This window comes from Ochotona curzoniae, unplaced genomic scaffold, assembly GCF_017591425.1.
Source record: "Ochotona curzoniae isolate NIBS_2020 unplaced genomic scaffold, NIBS_Ocur_1.0 contig_1274, whole genome shotgun sequence".
Classification (NCBI taxonomy): Eukaryota; Metazoa; Chordata; class Mammalia; order Lagomorpha; family Ochotonidae; genus Ochotona; species Ochotona curzoniae.
In genome coordinates, this window is record NW_024465023.1 from 8,806,323 (window position 1) to 8,821,732 (window position 15,410).

The 15,410-nt window shown below is 53.3% G+C and overlaps 1 protein-coding gene across 1 annotated transcript; it reads right to left on the reverse strand.

Annotated features, from left to right (window-relative positions):
• Positions 1 to 570: 570 nt before the first annotated feature.
• On the reverse strand, positions 571 to 11,638 carry SUV39H1 (suppressor of variegation 3-9 homolog 1). Its single transcript, XM_041002824.1, has 7 exons — positions 11,554 to 11,638; positions 9,420 to 9,565; positions 8,031 to 8,109; positions 4,575 to 4,603; positions 2,019 to 2,165; positions 1,795 to 1,924; positions 571 to 1,129 (listed from the first exon to the last, which is right to left on the reverse strand). Exons 1-7 carry the CDS (start codon positions 11,570 to 11,572, stop codon positions 996 to 998), a joined length of 684 nt encoding a protein of 227 aa, XP_040858758.1. The 5' UTR covers positions 11,573 to 11,638; the 3' UTR covers positions 571 to 995.
• Between the last annotated feature and the right edge of the window lie 3,772 nt (positions 11,639 to 15,410).

The following is a 15,410-nucleotide window of genomic DNA, read 5'->3' on the forward strand; positions in this document are numbered from 1 at the left end:
ACCATAGCCTACTGACTATGTTCCCTTCCTCTTCCACCCCCGGGCATGTACTTCACCTTGTAACCAATGGGCTCTTTCCTGGGATCCACCTCCGTGGTTTTCAAGGCTTCCCTGAGACAATCCACGTGGACCAGGTGCTCTCCCCATTGCCTGGCACCTCTGCCCTGCCCCCTGCCCCCCCAACAATGCACATTGTCCTAAGTGCTATCTACAGATTATCTAGCTCTTGCTTCCAGCTCCAAGCAGTTCCAGCAGACATCGTGCCCCAGGGCAGCTCCTCTGTACTCTCCAGAAAGCAGAGAGCTTGGTGCAGCCCACTGTCAGGGCTGGCAGCATCTGGGCTGCCTTCCTCTCACCAGTCAGTGGGCCGCCAGCACCCACTCGCCTTCCATAGGCGTGTGTGTGTACGCATGGAGGGGGTCCACGTTTCAAGCTGCATGGCCCCTGTACAGCTCTCTGGGCCAACATGTGGCAGTGTGGGAAACGGAACGAGTCCCCCTTCTTTCATTAGGGATAGCTTCTGCAGTGGCGGTGGCGAGGAAGTAGCTTCATATCAGGGGAGGAGGGGAGGAAGGCTGCCCGGGGGCACTAGGGCGGAGGCCTGCAACAGATGCCTCAGCCTTCAGACAGAAGCAGGTGCAAAAACAAACAGCTTTTCTAGGGGGAGAGGAAAGCTGGGCTGCAGCTTACCCCCTCAGACCTCCAGTGGAGGTTTCCATGAATCCCGACTGCAGAAACCCCTGCCGTCAAAAACTGACTTCTGGAGGTGGGCAGGGGCTTGTAAGTGCAACCCACAGATGGGACTGGGCCAGGGAAAGGGACTCCTGGAGTCAGTCCTCCCTGTAGGCCCGCCCCTAGAGCAGGTGGCGGGAGGTGGGGGACAGGTGGAGGCAGGCAAAGCCCTGGCAGCTGTTCCCCACGGCCAGGAAGGGCAGCAATGGGCAAGGAGCAGACAGCTTTAGGCCTCCGGCAATCTGGCCGCAGACTTCCAAGGGCTAGAAGAGGTATTTGCGGCAGGATTCAGTCCCACACTTGCATTCAATACGGACTCGCTTCTTCGGGGAGCCAGGGAGCCCAGCCAGGCCAAAGTTGGAGTCCATGCGGGTACTCTCCATGTCCACGGGGTCCACTGTGGAGTCAGAGCCGCCGACGGGCAGGATGGGGTGGGGGGAGAAGGGAGGTAGGGAGGGAAAAGGAAAGTTGTTAGACGGTCCAGGCGAAGTGTCCCATGACCCCTTCTACCATGAGACCCTGGGATCCTGGGGCTGAGAGCAGTCAGAGACCTGAAGTGGGAGGGGTCTGAGGTCTGGTGGTTTGGAGTTCCGGCCATGGCTTAGCCCTGGGGCAGGGATGTTCAGGTCAGTGCAGGAGGCACTGTTGGGAGCAAGTGAGGGCCTGTGGGGATTGGGGCATGGACTCCCCTGCTAGGGAGCTGCCCTGGGTGTGGCAGAAGGGAACAGATTATGGAAGAGAGGGCTGGCTTCAGGCTGTAGGCTTGGAATGAGGAAGGCCAGGGTGGGTGAGGGGTAGGGCAGGCTTGCGGGTAACAGTGCTGCTGGGGAGGCTAAGGGAAGACCTTTGGAGGGTCTCTGGGCTGGGTGCAGTTGAAGGAGTGGGAATAAACAGCCACAAGGGGTAGGCAGGAATCCAGAAATCAAGATGGGAGCCTGAGAGTATGGGGTGCATTGTGTGAAGAGCTCCTGCTAAAGCATCTCCCATGGGTTCTGTGTGACGGGTGAGCCTCACGTGCCATGATACTGGGTGCCTCTGCCCCCAGTCCCTTGCTACCCCCACCTTGCATGTTGTAATCAAAGGTGAGTTCCTCGCCTGCCCGGATGGTTCTTGTGGCAAAGAAAGCGATGCGGGGAAGCCGTTCATCGAGGTTGTCTATGAAGACGTTGTACACCTGCAGGTTGGGGTCACACTGGACAAGAAAGAACAGCGGGGAGGGGGGAGAAGTGAGGAGGCACCCGGGCTGCCCAGTCCTGGCCCCAAGCCCACCTGCTGGGAGTACCCACACTATGGTTGACGAAGTGGGAGATGTTGCCATAATAGGCAGCATCCACGGTATATACATCCTCCACGTAGTCCAGGTCGAAGAGGTAGGTGGCTCCCTGGCGGTCATAGATCTGGCCCCTCCGCTCCGCCTCCTCTGAGGTAATGATCTGGGGAAAGGGCAAAGCAAGGTGGAGAAGGGTGGGTCACCACTGCTCAGGAAGGCCAGCTGCCAACACAGCCGGGCTGCGGTGCCTTCTCAGGGCACTGCCCGCGTGTCCTCAGGCCTCCGACGGCATGAAGGGCCCTGCAATGAGCCAGAGGCTGGCATAAGAGCCAGTGAGGACAAAAGAAACATTCCTGCCTGCGAGACATCCCAGAACTTCCTGTACTCTTGAGACAGAGCAAGAGGCCCTGAGCGCAGGGGCATGTCAGGGGAGAGGGAGGAGAGAGGAGGAGAGAGAGAGACAGCAAGATAGAGCATGAGCGAGCCAGAACACAGGCAAAGAGACCTGGGGCACAATGAAGTCAGGCTGACCCAGGGCAAAATACAGAATAGCTTGTGTTTGCAAAAGGCCAGAAGGACAGGGGCAATGAGAAGAAAAAGAACACAGGACGGAGGGGGCGGCGGAGAGGGGAGGCGGGGGCACAAAGGGAAGAGACAACAGACCGAATGTTAGCAGAAGAGATCCCAGGATCCAGGGAGAAGACCAAGACTCCTGGAAGAAGTCCAAGGCCAAGAGCTCTGGAGACCAAGATAACAAGAGGCTAAAGCCAAAAACTTAAAGACACACAGTGAACGGGGGAGGGGTGGGGGAGAGGGAAAAGAGAGTTCAGCTAACAGCTCCGCTGGCCACACACTGCTGGCACCAGCAGCTCGAGGACAGCGGTGGCCTCCCCTCCATGTCTCCTCCTCCCCAGCTGTCCTGCCTGTACCAGCCAAAGTGCAGCCACCACACCACACCAGCCCACCTGTCCTGTCTCCCACATGTTGCCAGTACATTCTCCAACTGCCCCTCCCCATCCACACTTTCTCCCCCACGGCACCAGTGACTGCAGCCTTTGACAGACCTAAAGGGTACAAATGTCAAGGCCTGGCTCAGGCTGAGGGTCCCACTGTTCCCAGGACTGTCCCCTCCCCACGCTGGAGTGCCCTCCCCGTCTCCGCCAGCACCAGGACAAAGCACAGCATACAGTGGATGTGCGGTAACTCTGCTTCCTGACCCAGCGGCTTGTGTCCTGGTGACAGCTCACAGTCTTCTCCACCACATCTCTTTCTTTGTCATTTTCTTTGTGTCGCAGATCCACTGCGCACCTTCTGCCCACCCCATGCTAGCACAGGACACAGACTTTCGTGGCATCGACTGGACTCTCCTGTGGCACTCTCTTCACAGGGGCTGGGGACCAAGCTCCTGCTAACAGGCTTCTTGAGCCACGGCAAGCATGCTGATGCCCTCGGATCCGTGGCCGCCTACCCTGCCATCTCCACCTTTTGGCTCACTGGCCCACACTCCACCTCTTTGTTCAGAAACCCTGGCTCCTTCATGCCCCACACTCCACCTCTTTGTTCAGAAACCCTGGCTCCTTCATGCCCCACTTTTTATTCATTTGTTCATTCACTCATTCATCCATTGTGCTTTGCTTGAAGCCTATGTGTACATAAAGCCAGCCTGCAGAGGTCCCAGCTGGGAGGGTGAGACTCAGCTTCAGGGGCTCCAGGAGAGATGGACTCCGACACCCACAACACAGTGCACACAGCACAGCGAGTGTGGCATGTGGGCAGGATAGAGTGTTCAGGGTCGGAGTGTGATAGCCAGTGGAAAAGGGCCAAGTTCCTCTCAAGCAAGCTGTAGATCCTCAGAGAGCTGTCACAGCAGCTCCAGGAGTGGGGGCTGTCTCCTCAAGGACACCACTTGAGAACCACACAGGCATTCTGAGGCAGAGTTTTTCAAGGTCTAGTTCCCCAGGACCTCCGGGAGAGCACATGGTGTTCCTTGTGGGAGTCGCTCAGATGTTTCCTGCTCTGGGCGGCCTTCCCGGGCCTGCTAGCCCCTGGGATCAAAGGGAAGCCTCTGCTGGCTCGGTGGCAGGATGGGAGGTTGTGAGCAGCCCTTCTAGAAGCCAGGGGGAATGCCTGCCTGCTCCCTAGCCTCCATTTGCCCACCTGTTCTGCCCCTACCTGCTCCCCCAGTCTCTCAAGGAGTGAGTCATCCAGCAAGCCCTCCAGGGCACAAACGGCTCCCTCCTTCCCAGTCTTCTTTTCGGGTACCCCATCTCTGTGCCCAAGCAGCTCTTCAGAGAGCTAGGGGGAAATGGGCTCTAAGCTGGCAGTGGGGAGAGAGGGCTGAAGGGCTGATGTGGAACAGGAACTAGCCGGCTGGAAGCCTGCTGCTGCTCTGCCTCCCCCCACCCCGCCCCGTTGAGGGATCCTGGCTGTTCTTCCTCTTATGCCTGTTTCCTTAATGCACCCCACCCTACTCCTGCCACTCCGTGAAAAGCCACCAGGCCTGACAGAGCCACAGCTTTACATACTCAGGCCTTTTTCTTTCCCCCTACTTCCCTAGTGTTGTGACTCTCACCAAGTAACTACACCTCTCCATCTTCTCATCTACAGAAGGGGAATGAGAGTGACAGAAACCCAGCCAGCACTGCAGGTAGGAAAGGTGTGCTGGGGACACCCCGAGCAATGATGGGAGGGGTTTATGAAATCTAAGAGTAGACACCCTTCTCTTCTGTGCTCCTTGCCAGGAACGAGGGAAAGGACAGACTGCTCCCAGCTAAATCAAACCCTGCTGTTTAATTAAATTCCCTAAAGCTCACCTGCATTTCAGACATGTTAGAATATCAAGAGAATATCTGAGAGATGGGCAGGAATGTGAAAACAGCCACCGAATGTGGAAGGGCTGCAAGAAAAGCTCCCGGGGCTGCGTCTAGATGCTCTGTGTCCCCTCCCAAGTGGAAGGATAGCATGGCATGTGGGTGTGGGGGATGGAGTGTCTTGAGCAGCACCACATAATCGGGTCAAACAGTATTTAGGGGTCAGCATCATGACTTAGTAGGCTGTCTCCATCTGTGCCACTGGCATCCCATATGGGCGCCAGTTTGAGTACTGGCTGCTCCATGTCTGATCTAGCTCCTTGCTTGTGGCCTGGGAAGGCAGCAGAGGATGGCCCAAGTCCTTGGGACCCTGCACACATGTGGGAGAGATCAGGAAGAAGCTCCTGGTTTTGGACCAGCCCAGCTCTGGCCATTGTAGGCATTTGGGGAGTGAACCAGCAGATGAAAGATCTCTTTATCTGTCCCTCTCCAACTCTGCCTTTCAAATAAAAAGCAGTAAACCTTTTGAAAACTAGCATTTATACAACCAAATTTATTAATATTCACCCCAAGAGGGATAAATAGACTACAAATAGGCCCTATAAGGTCAAGTTGAGTTTTGAAACCAGGTGGGTTAGGAAAATTCTTTGGTTTTCTGGGCAATTTGGATTTTCTGAATTTCGGATCATACCGGTTAACAACTACGTTAAAGTTTGTCTTCTGAATGTTGTTCAAGGGATGGGCATGTAACAGCCTGTTAAATGCTTCTAACAAGTGTAGGAGGTGGGTGCTATTATCTGTCCCACTTTCTAGATTAGCAAACTGAGATACAAATAGGCCAAGCGACTGTTAATGCATGGAGGGGGTTGGCATTTGAGCTGAGGTAGTCAGGCTCCCGAATGTATGCATGTGGCTGCTCAACAGCTTCACTGCACTGCATCTTTGTGGGGGCTAGGGGGAGCAGTGGGGGTGTGGGATGACTTTGCTTCTGGTGTAGCCTGGAAACCTGTGGCCATCATGAGGACCCATAGGTCTTGGTGGGGCAAGGTGGAGGGGGCCCGGAAGTCACCAAACATGTCAAGAGGGAGGTCAAGAAATAGCACAAGAGAATGTGAAAATAACCAGAGGGGGCAAGAGCAGTGTGTGACAAGGGCTCTGGAATGCTCAAAGAGGGAGCGAGGGCAACTAAGGGGGAGCAAGCAGGTGGGTGGCAGGGCCAGCACCCTGGGAGGCTGCCTGGGGGTCGGGGAGTGCAAGGTCCCCTCCGCCCAGCTGCCAGGATCCAGTGTGTAGATAGCTGTCCTTCGAGATGCCAGTTCAGGGAGGCTCAGGATGGCCTGCAGGCCTGGCAGCATCCTGCAGGCTCTATACCCTACTACTGCCCAACTGGTAGGGTGCTTGCTCTTAGGTCTAGACCCAGTCTCCTCCAGCCCGTCTAGATCCCTCCAGGATGAGGCAGCTGCTTTCGTCCCCTGGCCCCAGTACCAGGACAGGTGTGGACATTTCCTAAACCAGACTAGCAGAGACGCGTAGAGTGTGGAGGGCTCAAGCTGGGGGTCACTGTGGATATGGACCCCTCTTCCCACACACCATCGGGACCTCTCATACTGTCAGAAGCTCCCTGGCCTGTGGCTACCTGCTTCCTATAGACAGTCATATCCACTGTTTGGCATGAGGGCACTCCCTCCAGAAGACTCGCAGAGTTATGGGGGGTGGGAGGGAGAGGAACTGTACCAGACTGTTCCCCTGTACTGTGCCTCAAGAGTCTCTCTACCCTCTGGGCTTCAGCCTCCCCACTCCATGGCTCCTCCACGCAGGAGCCTCTCCATTGCCGGTGTTGACACTGTAGGATATGTTGTCACTGCAGTGTGGACACCTTCAAGCCAGTTCCCATCATTTCCCGGCCATTATCACATCCCTAAGGGGCTTACGGAGATATAAGGAGGTTTGCGGGGGTCACCTTGGCAGACTCAGGGTTGCTCAAATGACTCCCAATGCAAGAAGACACCCAGCAGCACAGTCACACAGGACTGCTCCACGGGTAAACAAACTTCTATTGGATGCAGCCCCTAAGGCCTTGGGGACAACTATAATGGCCCCGTGTCCTGCAAGCATTGGGGAGGAAGTAGGTAGCCTATGTGCAAGGAATGTCGCTATCCAACACCACTCTGCCTGTGCCCCTTCCGGACACACTAGGAAGGGGGTTCTTTTGGAACACAAGCTGTCCAGCAATAAGCCAGACCAGAGCCAGACAAGGGAAAGTGCCTTTCAGGTGGTGCAGGCAGGCACCAAGCCATGCTGTCTGTGTCTTGGTTCCTCCCCTTCTGCTTTGCTAGGGACCCTAGGAAACCCGCCCCACTGGGAAGGATTTTTAAGTGCTCTCTGAACAGCTGGCAGGACCAGGCGGGCTGTGGTGTCACTGGCATGGAATAGTAGCCCTGCCCTGCCTCAGCCTTAGCCACAGGGGAAGCAGGGAGTTTAAGGTGCACACTGCGGACACAGGGTAAGGAGACACTCAACACATCTCTGCTAAATATACTATGTGATGTCAAAAGAGAAATAAAGATAAATAGTTATAATGTAGTAGAATGGTCTGGGCGGTATATTAGAATGAGGACGGTGATAAAAAAAAGAAATTGAGGAGGTGAGGTGTGGAAGGTGGTATTTGAGGTTGAAATTGATGTTCTCTCTCTATCTGTTATGATGGAGGTATGTGGAATATGGAGGATAAGGGTGGGGGATAGATTTTGGGGAATGAAATGAGAGATGAAGATAAGGTAAAAGGGGGAGGGGGGAGGATTTGGGGGGGGATGGGGGTGGAAGAAGTGGGGATGATGAATAATGGGGGGAAATATGTATGAAGGGATAATATTGAAATTGAGTTAAGGGGGTGGGGGTGGAAAAAAAAATTATAGTTCGGATGGGTGGGTATATTGTTGGAAGAGGGGGGAATGATGGGGGAATAATATGGAGAAATAAGAGAGAATAAGGTGGAAGAAATGGGAGGAGGAGGGATGGGGTGAGAAGAAGAAATGAGAGTGTTGAGAATGTCTATCTATATCTATATGCAGTTAGGATAGATGTGTGGGGGAATTGAGGGGGGAAAGGGAAGGGTGAGGGGTTAGAGGGGAAGAAGATATGAGAAAGAAATTGAGGGGTTAGGATGGTTGGCACGTAGATAGAGATTTTATTTTTAAGGTGTAAAGGTTATTTTATGCACTTGAGATTCTGTCGGGGCTCCCAGGTGCTCTCAGAGTCTGGGTAGCCGCGCCATTTTACCAGGTAGTACTCTTGTTCCTGTTGGGGGCAGGCGGGGAGGGGTGGGCCGGACAGTGACGCTGTGAGCGGCAAGCCCTTTGGGCTGGCCCCCAGTGGTATTCCCATGCATAGCTGACTGGGAACACCCAACGCACCCCTTTTCTGGGATGGGCTTGCGAGAAAGAAAATGGGGTTCCAGCCCTGCCCTTCCCCTTACCATCTTACCACTCAGCCCAATTTGAAGTTGGCCTTGAATCTCTCAGATCTCCTCCCTCCTCTGTCTTCCCTCTCGCCAGCTCCTTCCTGATCACTTTTCCTCATATTCTCCACATCCATCTGTCTTGGCACGTCCTGCTAGCCTCACCTTCAAAATCCACCCAGACTCTGAACCGTTTAAACCCTCATCACACTCAGCCCACAGCCTGCCCTCCACACAGCAGCCACAGGGAGAGAGCTGTGGGTGCTGAGAGGCAGCTGGAGGGGAGCAGCCAACAGCAGGTGCAGGTTAAACAGCCCGGGTCCACACCCTCAACCCACAGCTCCCTAGCTACCTGGGCTACCTTCAGGCAAGAAATTCCACTGCACTGCACTGCAGCTTCCTTAGGTATAAAATAGGAAAGGAACTAACATTCTCTCTGGCAGTCATTATGCATGTAGTGGGTATTGTTCTAAACAATCTAAGTAAAGACTATTTACTAACTTAATTCTCCCTAGTCTCTATGAAGTAGGTGCTATTGGTCATCCGGGTTTTACAGATGAGGAAAGTGTGCTGAGAACTTAGATAAACCAGACTCAAATACAAGTTTGTTAGTTCTGGGCCTTTTAAGAGTTACAGAGTTAACAAAGAGGGAGAGACAGAGAGATCTTCCATTTGCTGGTTCACTACCCAAAAGGCTGCAACAGCCAGAGTTGGGCTGGTCCAAAGTCAGGAGCTTCTTCCTGGTCTCCCCCTGGGGTGTGCAAGATCCCAAGGAATTGGGCCATCCTGAAAGCACATAGGGACCTTAGCTAGCATCAGCTGGGCTCCTGGGCTCAACATCTGTCTCTGCAATTGGTTTTACCTTCTTAAGGTCGTGGGAATAGGGATTTCTTTAGTGATTCACCCTGTCTCCTGTTTCCCACTATCCCTCGGAAAGCGTTGAGTCTCCCTACTTGTAAAACGGGAATGAGAATCTACTCAATGCAATTTTTAGAACCAGGAGGAAGAAATTCCATTTCATAAATACCAGCAGAGAGAGAGAGAGAGAGAGAGAGAGAGAGAGAGAGAGAGAGTGTGTGTGTGTGTGTGTGTTGGGCTGGATGGGGGGAACCCACCCCCTCCCACCAGGGCCTCATTAGTACACACTCACTCGAATCTTCTTGTAATCACACAGGTACTCGACTTCAAAGTCATAGAGGTTTCTCTTAGAGATGCCCAGGGCAGGACATGAGAGCTTGGCCAGGCGGCACAGGTCCTGCAGCTGATTCCAAGAAGACTTGCAACACACACTGCAACCTGCAACAGGGGGGTGGGAAGGACTGTTATGGACAGCCAGACAGGGTTGGGGAGAAATTGACTCCATTGGGCTTCCTCCTCCAGCTAACCCCAGGTGCTCATTGCCCAGCACTAACCCTGGGGCAGTGAAGTTAAAAGAGGCAATTGCTATCTGGATGGTCCTAACGGATTCTTCCCAGGGGCTTCAGACTTCCTCTGCACTATTCCTAAACTACTTAGATTCTCGATCACCCTTATCTCTGCATCTCTTTAAACCCCCATCTCAGGTGGTTGCACTGCCCAGGAAGGGGGTGGGGTGGGGAGGAAATGGGATTAAGCCCCCAGGTCACTAAACAAAGGCCTAACTGGAAGGAATGGTCCCCAATCCCCATTGGGAACTCCTGGGCAGATGTTTCTAGAATTTAGCTTTTTAAATTGAATTAAAATTAGAAGTGTAGCTCTAGGTTATGGCTCATCCACTTCAAACGCCACCCACACAGCCACCCACCTCCAGCCTGGTCAGGGACATCAAACCATAATCCAACGCATTAATGCTTCTGTAGTACAAAAGATTCACACACATCACAAACAACTGAAACAAAGATACAATACCTTCACTGAACAGTCCTGTCTTATCTTCTTTTGCTACAAATGGTGCCAAATTTCAGACAAAGCTTTCCACATTCAGACTTTGAAATTGTGAATACAGGATTGTATATTACGAGCAGCTACCCTGAGCGATTAGTTTGGGAGCTTTCAACCCACAAGTATGTCTTTTCCACACCACATCCTGACTTTCTGCCTCATCCACATTTTTGTGCAAGGTGGAAACTTCATGTTGGATATGCTCTGGATTCAGCAACAAGGTAAAGCCATACAGATCAGACACTGCTTCTTAAAAACAGACCTGGAGTGTTTGCCGGGGCTACCAAGACCATCTCCAAGCTACCTTCAGCAACAGGGCATTTCCGCAAATATCTTTCTGATGCTAGGCACATTCTTAATTAATATGCTCTTAAAAGCCATTTGATCAAATCAAATCACAAAACACTTTCAGCATAATCACACCATGTTCTACTGCATCTTTCGAAAATGGTTAATATTTGCTACCTGCCGTTCCAAAACTTGAACCTATTTAAACCCATAACGAAACATCCTAGATGTCACAACTAAAAATCTCCAGGAGCTTTTCGTAATTATTCCATGGGCTCCCCCCACCCTCTAGGTGAGGCCTAGTGGAGACTGAGCCCAAGCCCACGCTTTCCTATCCCTGTGATGCAATCCCTTCGCAAGCACGTGAAACCCACTCTTCTCACCGCAAGTGGTCCCAGCTAACATCTCCTGCCAGGGATGCCAGTCGCTGACCACAGCTGGGCTCTGCTGTCCCGCACAGGTTCGCCTCCCACTTGTGGATCGCAGACTCCTCACAGCTGGAGGCACACAGGGCAGCACCCTAACATGGGCACCCTGCTTTCCTTGCACATGGTGGGGAGCGCAGCTCTTCCCCAAAGGAGGCCCCCCATTGCCTTCCTGCTGGGGGGATGCCTCTGGCTCAGAGCTTTCCTCCATCACCCACTCCCTGTCTTCCCGACACCAAGGTAGGGGGGGATTCGTATCCCCTTCTTCCCTCCCCTTCCGGCGTCTCGCGTGGACACCGTGCGGGTAACGGTCACCGGGGGCCGATTTTCCCGCGCGCGGGCGAGGCGCCCCTCGCCGGCTACAAGCCCCCGCGCGTGCGCGCGCCACTCCGGTCGCGCTGTGCGGCGCGCGTCCCCCTCGCCTCCCCAGCGCCCCGCGGCCACCGCGTTCCGAGGCGCGCGCCCACTCCCCTCAGCCCCGCCCAGCCCCGCGCGCCAGGCCCGCTCTCCCCGATCCCCCTTCCTTTCGGCGCCGGGTTTCCGGCTCCGGGCTCCGTGGCCTCACACGCCAGGTGCCCGAGCCCGCGACGCCACCCCTCCAGCCCACCCGGCCCGGCCAGCAAGCCCGCGCCTCTGCCACCACTGCTTCACCTTTTAAATTTTCCGCCATCTTTCCCCACGGCTAACGACATTCGGGCCTAGCCGGCCTCGCGAGAAGAGAGCTCGCGCGGGCGTGGCCGGGAACGCGCAGCCTATTGGCCACGCATCGCCGCCAGCAGCACCGGCGAGGACCAACCGGCGAGCCGTGACCGGACCCCTCCCCGCTCTCCGGCTCGGTCCCGGAGGCGGGTGCTCGCCGCGCTTTCCCAGAGTGCGTCTGGGCGGTGGCGGCAGTAGTTGAGGGTGCCGGAGGCCCTGCCCCGTTCGTTGGTCTGTCTGTCACGCCGGTAGCCAATCACGTTGTCAGCCAGTCGTACGGGGGATTCTCCGTCTTGTCAGACCCCCAATTACCTCCGTCAGTCAGTCCGTCATCACATTTTAACCCCAAGCACGCCGTGACTCCCAAAATGGATCAGCGCCACGGACAGCTGCCCAGTCGGTCACCCAATTCAAATAGATGATGGGTCAGTCACCCCAGGCAGGTGTCTGGCCAGACCCCCTCCTCCCTCACACCCTCTGTGAGTCCAAGGCAGCATCCGTTTGTGTCCTGGGCCAGCTGCGACTGCCTGGAGGCACAGGCACCCAGCTGTTAGCCAGGCTGTCGTTCTCACAGACGGTCTAGTCCGCGTCCGTCGTCGCAGGCCACTCGAACAGTCCCCCCGACGCCTTCTGCTCTCGCCCTGGAACCAGCTACTGGGTAGATCCTCTTCTCAGCTCCTGCACTCAGCTGTGGCCTCAGGCAGGCACGCTATGATTAGGTCAGGACAAGCTGCCATTGGTTACACCCCACGCACACCACTCCAGCTAGGCCCCCCAGAGCAGAGCCATAGCAACTAGAGGGACAATTATGTCTCCATGCCACCTGCCATTGGCTGAGCCAGCCTGACATTTCTCAAGCGGCTCATCACAGCCCCAGGCTATTGACCATCGGGTCCTTCAAGCCCATCACTGTTCTCTAACGTTCTGGGCCCCTGCCAGAAGCTGGCATTCTGCTAGAACAGACAGTCCATAATTACATAGAACCCGTCAAGGCCAGCAGCTGTGCTTATCTTGCTGGTGGTCGGCTGGCATGTGACTCGTTCCACCTGTCTCTCCTAGTAATTGTCGTCATCCCACTGACGACACTATCTGTAGGGTGATAAGAGGCCAGAGGCCCCCCAAGCATATAGTGAACTTAGCGAGGTGGACAGTGAGTTGTAGCTCCAAGCTGCCTAGAAGGGCAAAACAAGTCTGTTAGTCGGTGGGCCTGAAATTCCCTGAAATTTACACAGGGTTACACAGTTCACCTCGGACTGGGTGTGATCCCCGGCAACAGTCAACCATTGGCAAAATCTGGCCATCTAGGCAGGCAGCAGCGCTGTGAGTGAGCTGTCACCAGCCTGCCTGGAAGGCCCTTAGGAGATACCTGTCTTCTGCACTATCAGGCCATCTGTTGTAACCAGTCCCAGGCAGGTTGTCACGCGCAGCTAGATGTTCAGTCCCTCTGGGCATGGGGAAACTGCCTGGCCAATTCCTCTAATGGCCCCTCTCCCTCTTGCTCCCTGTGTTCCAGATTCCACAGATCAGTCATAAAATCAACTAGATAGACATCCCAACTACCAGCTGCGAGCTGATTGGAGAAAGTGCTGGTCAGTCTGACAGTCTACCTTTTCTGCCATGAGTGGAATAGTTGAGGGCACAAGTCCCACTTCAGCAGATCACAAGCTCCCTATTCTTTCTAGGACAGAGTACAGATGCTGGTTCTCACACGCTCCCCAGTCTGCTGGGGCACGGGCTGGGACTTCCCACTCCCGAGATTCAACTAAAGATTTCAGACCTGCCCACTGGCCCTCTGGACTTGGTGAGAAGCTGCACGAGCCCATGGCTCCTGTCAGGTAGTGGATAAGGGCTTCGGTCCTGGAGCTATAGCAGCTTGACGACTCGGCTCCAGCATTTACTGAAGTGTGTGACCACAGGCTATTTCTTCATGTGCACTGCCTCTGGTGAACGATTTTGAGGGGACCATTTCCCACTCATCTGGAAATGAATTATTCTGGATTAGCACCTTTTTAAGAAAAGAGCCCTCCAAAGGAAGAAATTGTCCTGTTGTTACTGCGTCCCATTTCCAGGCATCTGTCTATTTGCTTAGCATTAATCTTTTCTTTTTAAAATATTTACTTGTTTTGGGGCCCAGCGCAATGGCTCAGTAGTTGAACTTGTTTATATCCTGGCTGCTCCACCTTCGATCCAGCTCCCTGCTTATAGCCTGGGAAAGCAGCCCAAAATCTTTAAACATTTATTTATTTTTATTGGAAAGGCAGATCTACAGAGAAGGAAAGACAGAAAGATTTTCTATCGCTGGTTCTCTTTCCAAATGATTGAAATGGTTGGTGCTGAGCCAATCTGAAGCCAGGAGCTTCTTCCGGGTCTCCCATGCAGGTGCAGGGACCCAAGTCTTTGGGCCGTCCTCGACTGCTTTCCCAGGCTGCATGCAAGAAGCTGGAAAGGAAGTGGAGCAGTCAGGATACAAACCGGTTCCCATATGGGATGCTGGTGCTTGCAAAAGGGAGGATTAACCAAATGAGCCATCACACCTGTTTAGCATTAATTTAGTAATGCTCTGCACGAAGTTCAGACCAAAACAAGTTTCCTTCATTGCAAGCAGCACAGATTTGGACTGTTTTCATGTCAACCTCATACTGGAGTGTAGCACACATAATGGAAAAGTGTACAGACCATAGAAGCCTGGTGTGATGAATTTTCACAAGTTAATATACCTGTACAGCCAGAATGCAGGTTCTAGAACATCATCAATCATCATCAGTCAGGGCTTCTGGGACAGTTAGCAATGGAAATCAGCCTGCATCTTACAAGTACAGTGGTCCTATGAGATGGGGTCACCTGATGACATTGTACCAGTCTTGGTTTGAGTGAGTGTACTCTGATGTTCACGCAACAAGAAAATCACCTAATAATGCATTTCTCAGAACATGGCCCCTGTCATTAAGTGATGCATGACTGTACTGGTGAGTCAGAATTGAAATGGCAGCACTTTTTGGTCTTTCTTAGTAATACATAAAATAATGGTGCATTTTGTAGTCTATGATGACTCAGGATCAGTGAAATCCAGCAGTAACACTGACAACAATGAAAATAGCACCTGACATTTCTAGAAGCCGGCAAGGAGCCTGATACTTTGCAGAATCACCTACTTTAATTTCCAGTTAAGTCCCATATGAGAAACATCTTTTTATCACCATTTTAAGGACTGAGGAAACGGAGGCCCCGAGGGATCAGGCAAATTGTTCATAATCAGTCTTTTTTTTTTTTTTCAGTAAAAAGTGGAAGATTTATTTGTTCTGAAGAGAAACCAGAGTATGAGTGGGTATGCTCTTCCAGTTGCTGATTCATTCCGTAAATGCCCACAAGTGCTGTGTTAGGCCAAGGTCAGCAGTCCAGAACTCCATCCAGGTTTCCCAAGTGGGTGGCAGGAACCCAAGCAAGTAGGACTGGGTCCCAAACCTTTGACATGAAGTGTAGACACATCTCAACTACTGTGACAAACATCTGCCCCTCCCAGTCATTTTTTTTTTTTTTAAAAACCCAGCACTGTCACGAGAATTCAGAAGTTGTGCAATGGGAGATCTTCTCTAGAACAACATATCAGAACACGCTGAATTTCTAGGATTTCAGTGGGGGGCAGGGCACTGGGAGGGGAAATAAGTGACATTGGCAGATCAAGTGTCCATCTGCCAGCCTGGGGTATGCTGTGGAGTGGAGGGGGTCGGTGGAAGAATGAAAAGAAACCTGAAACTGCCTCCTTCTATAGCCCAGGGAAGAATTCCTCTTCCATAGGGAATTATTAAGAG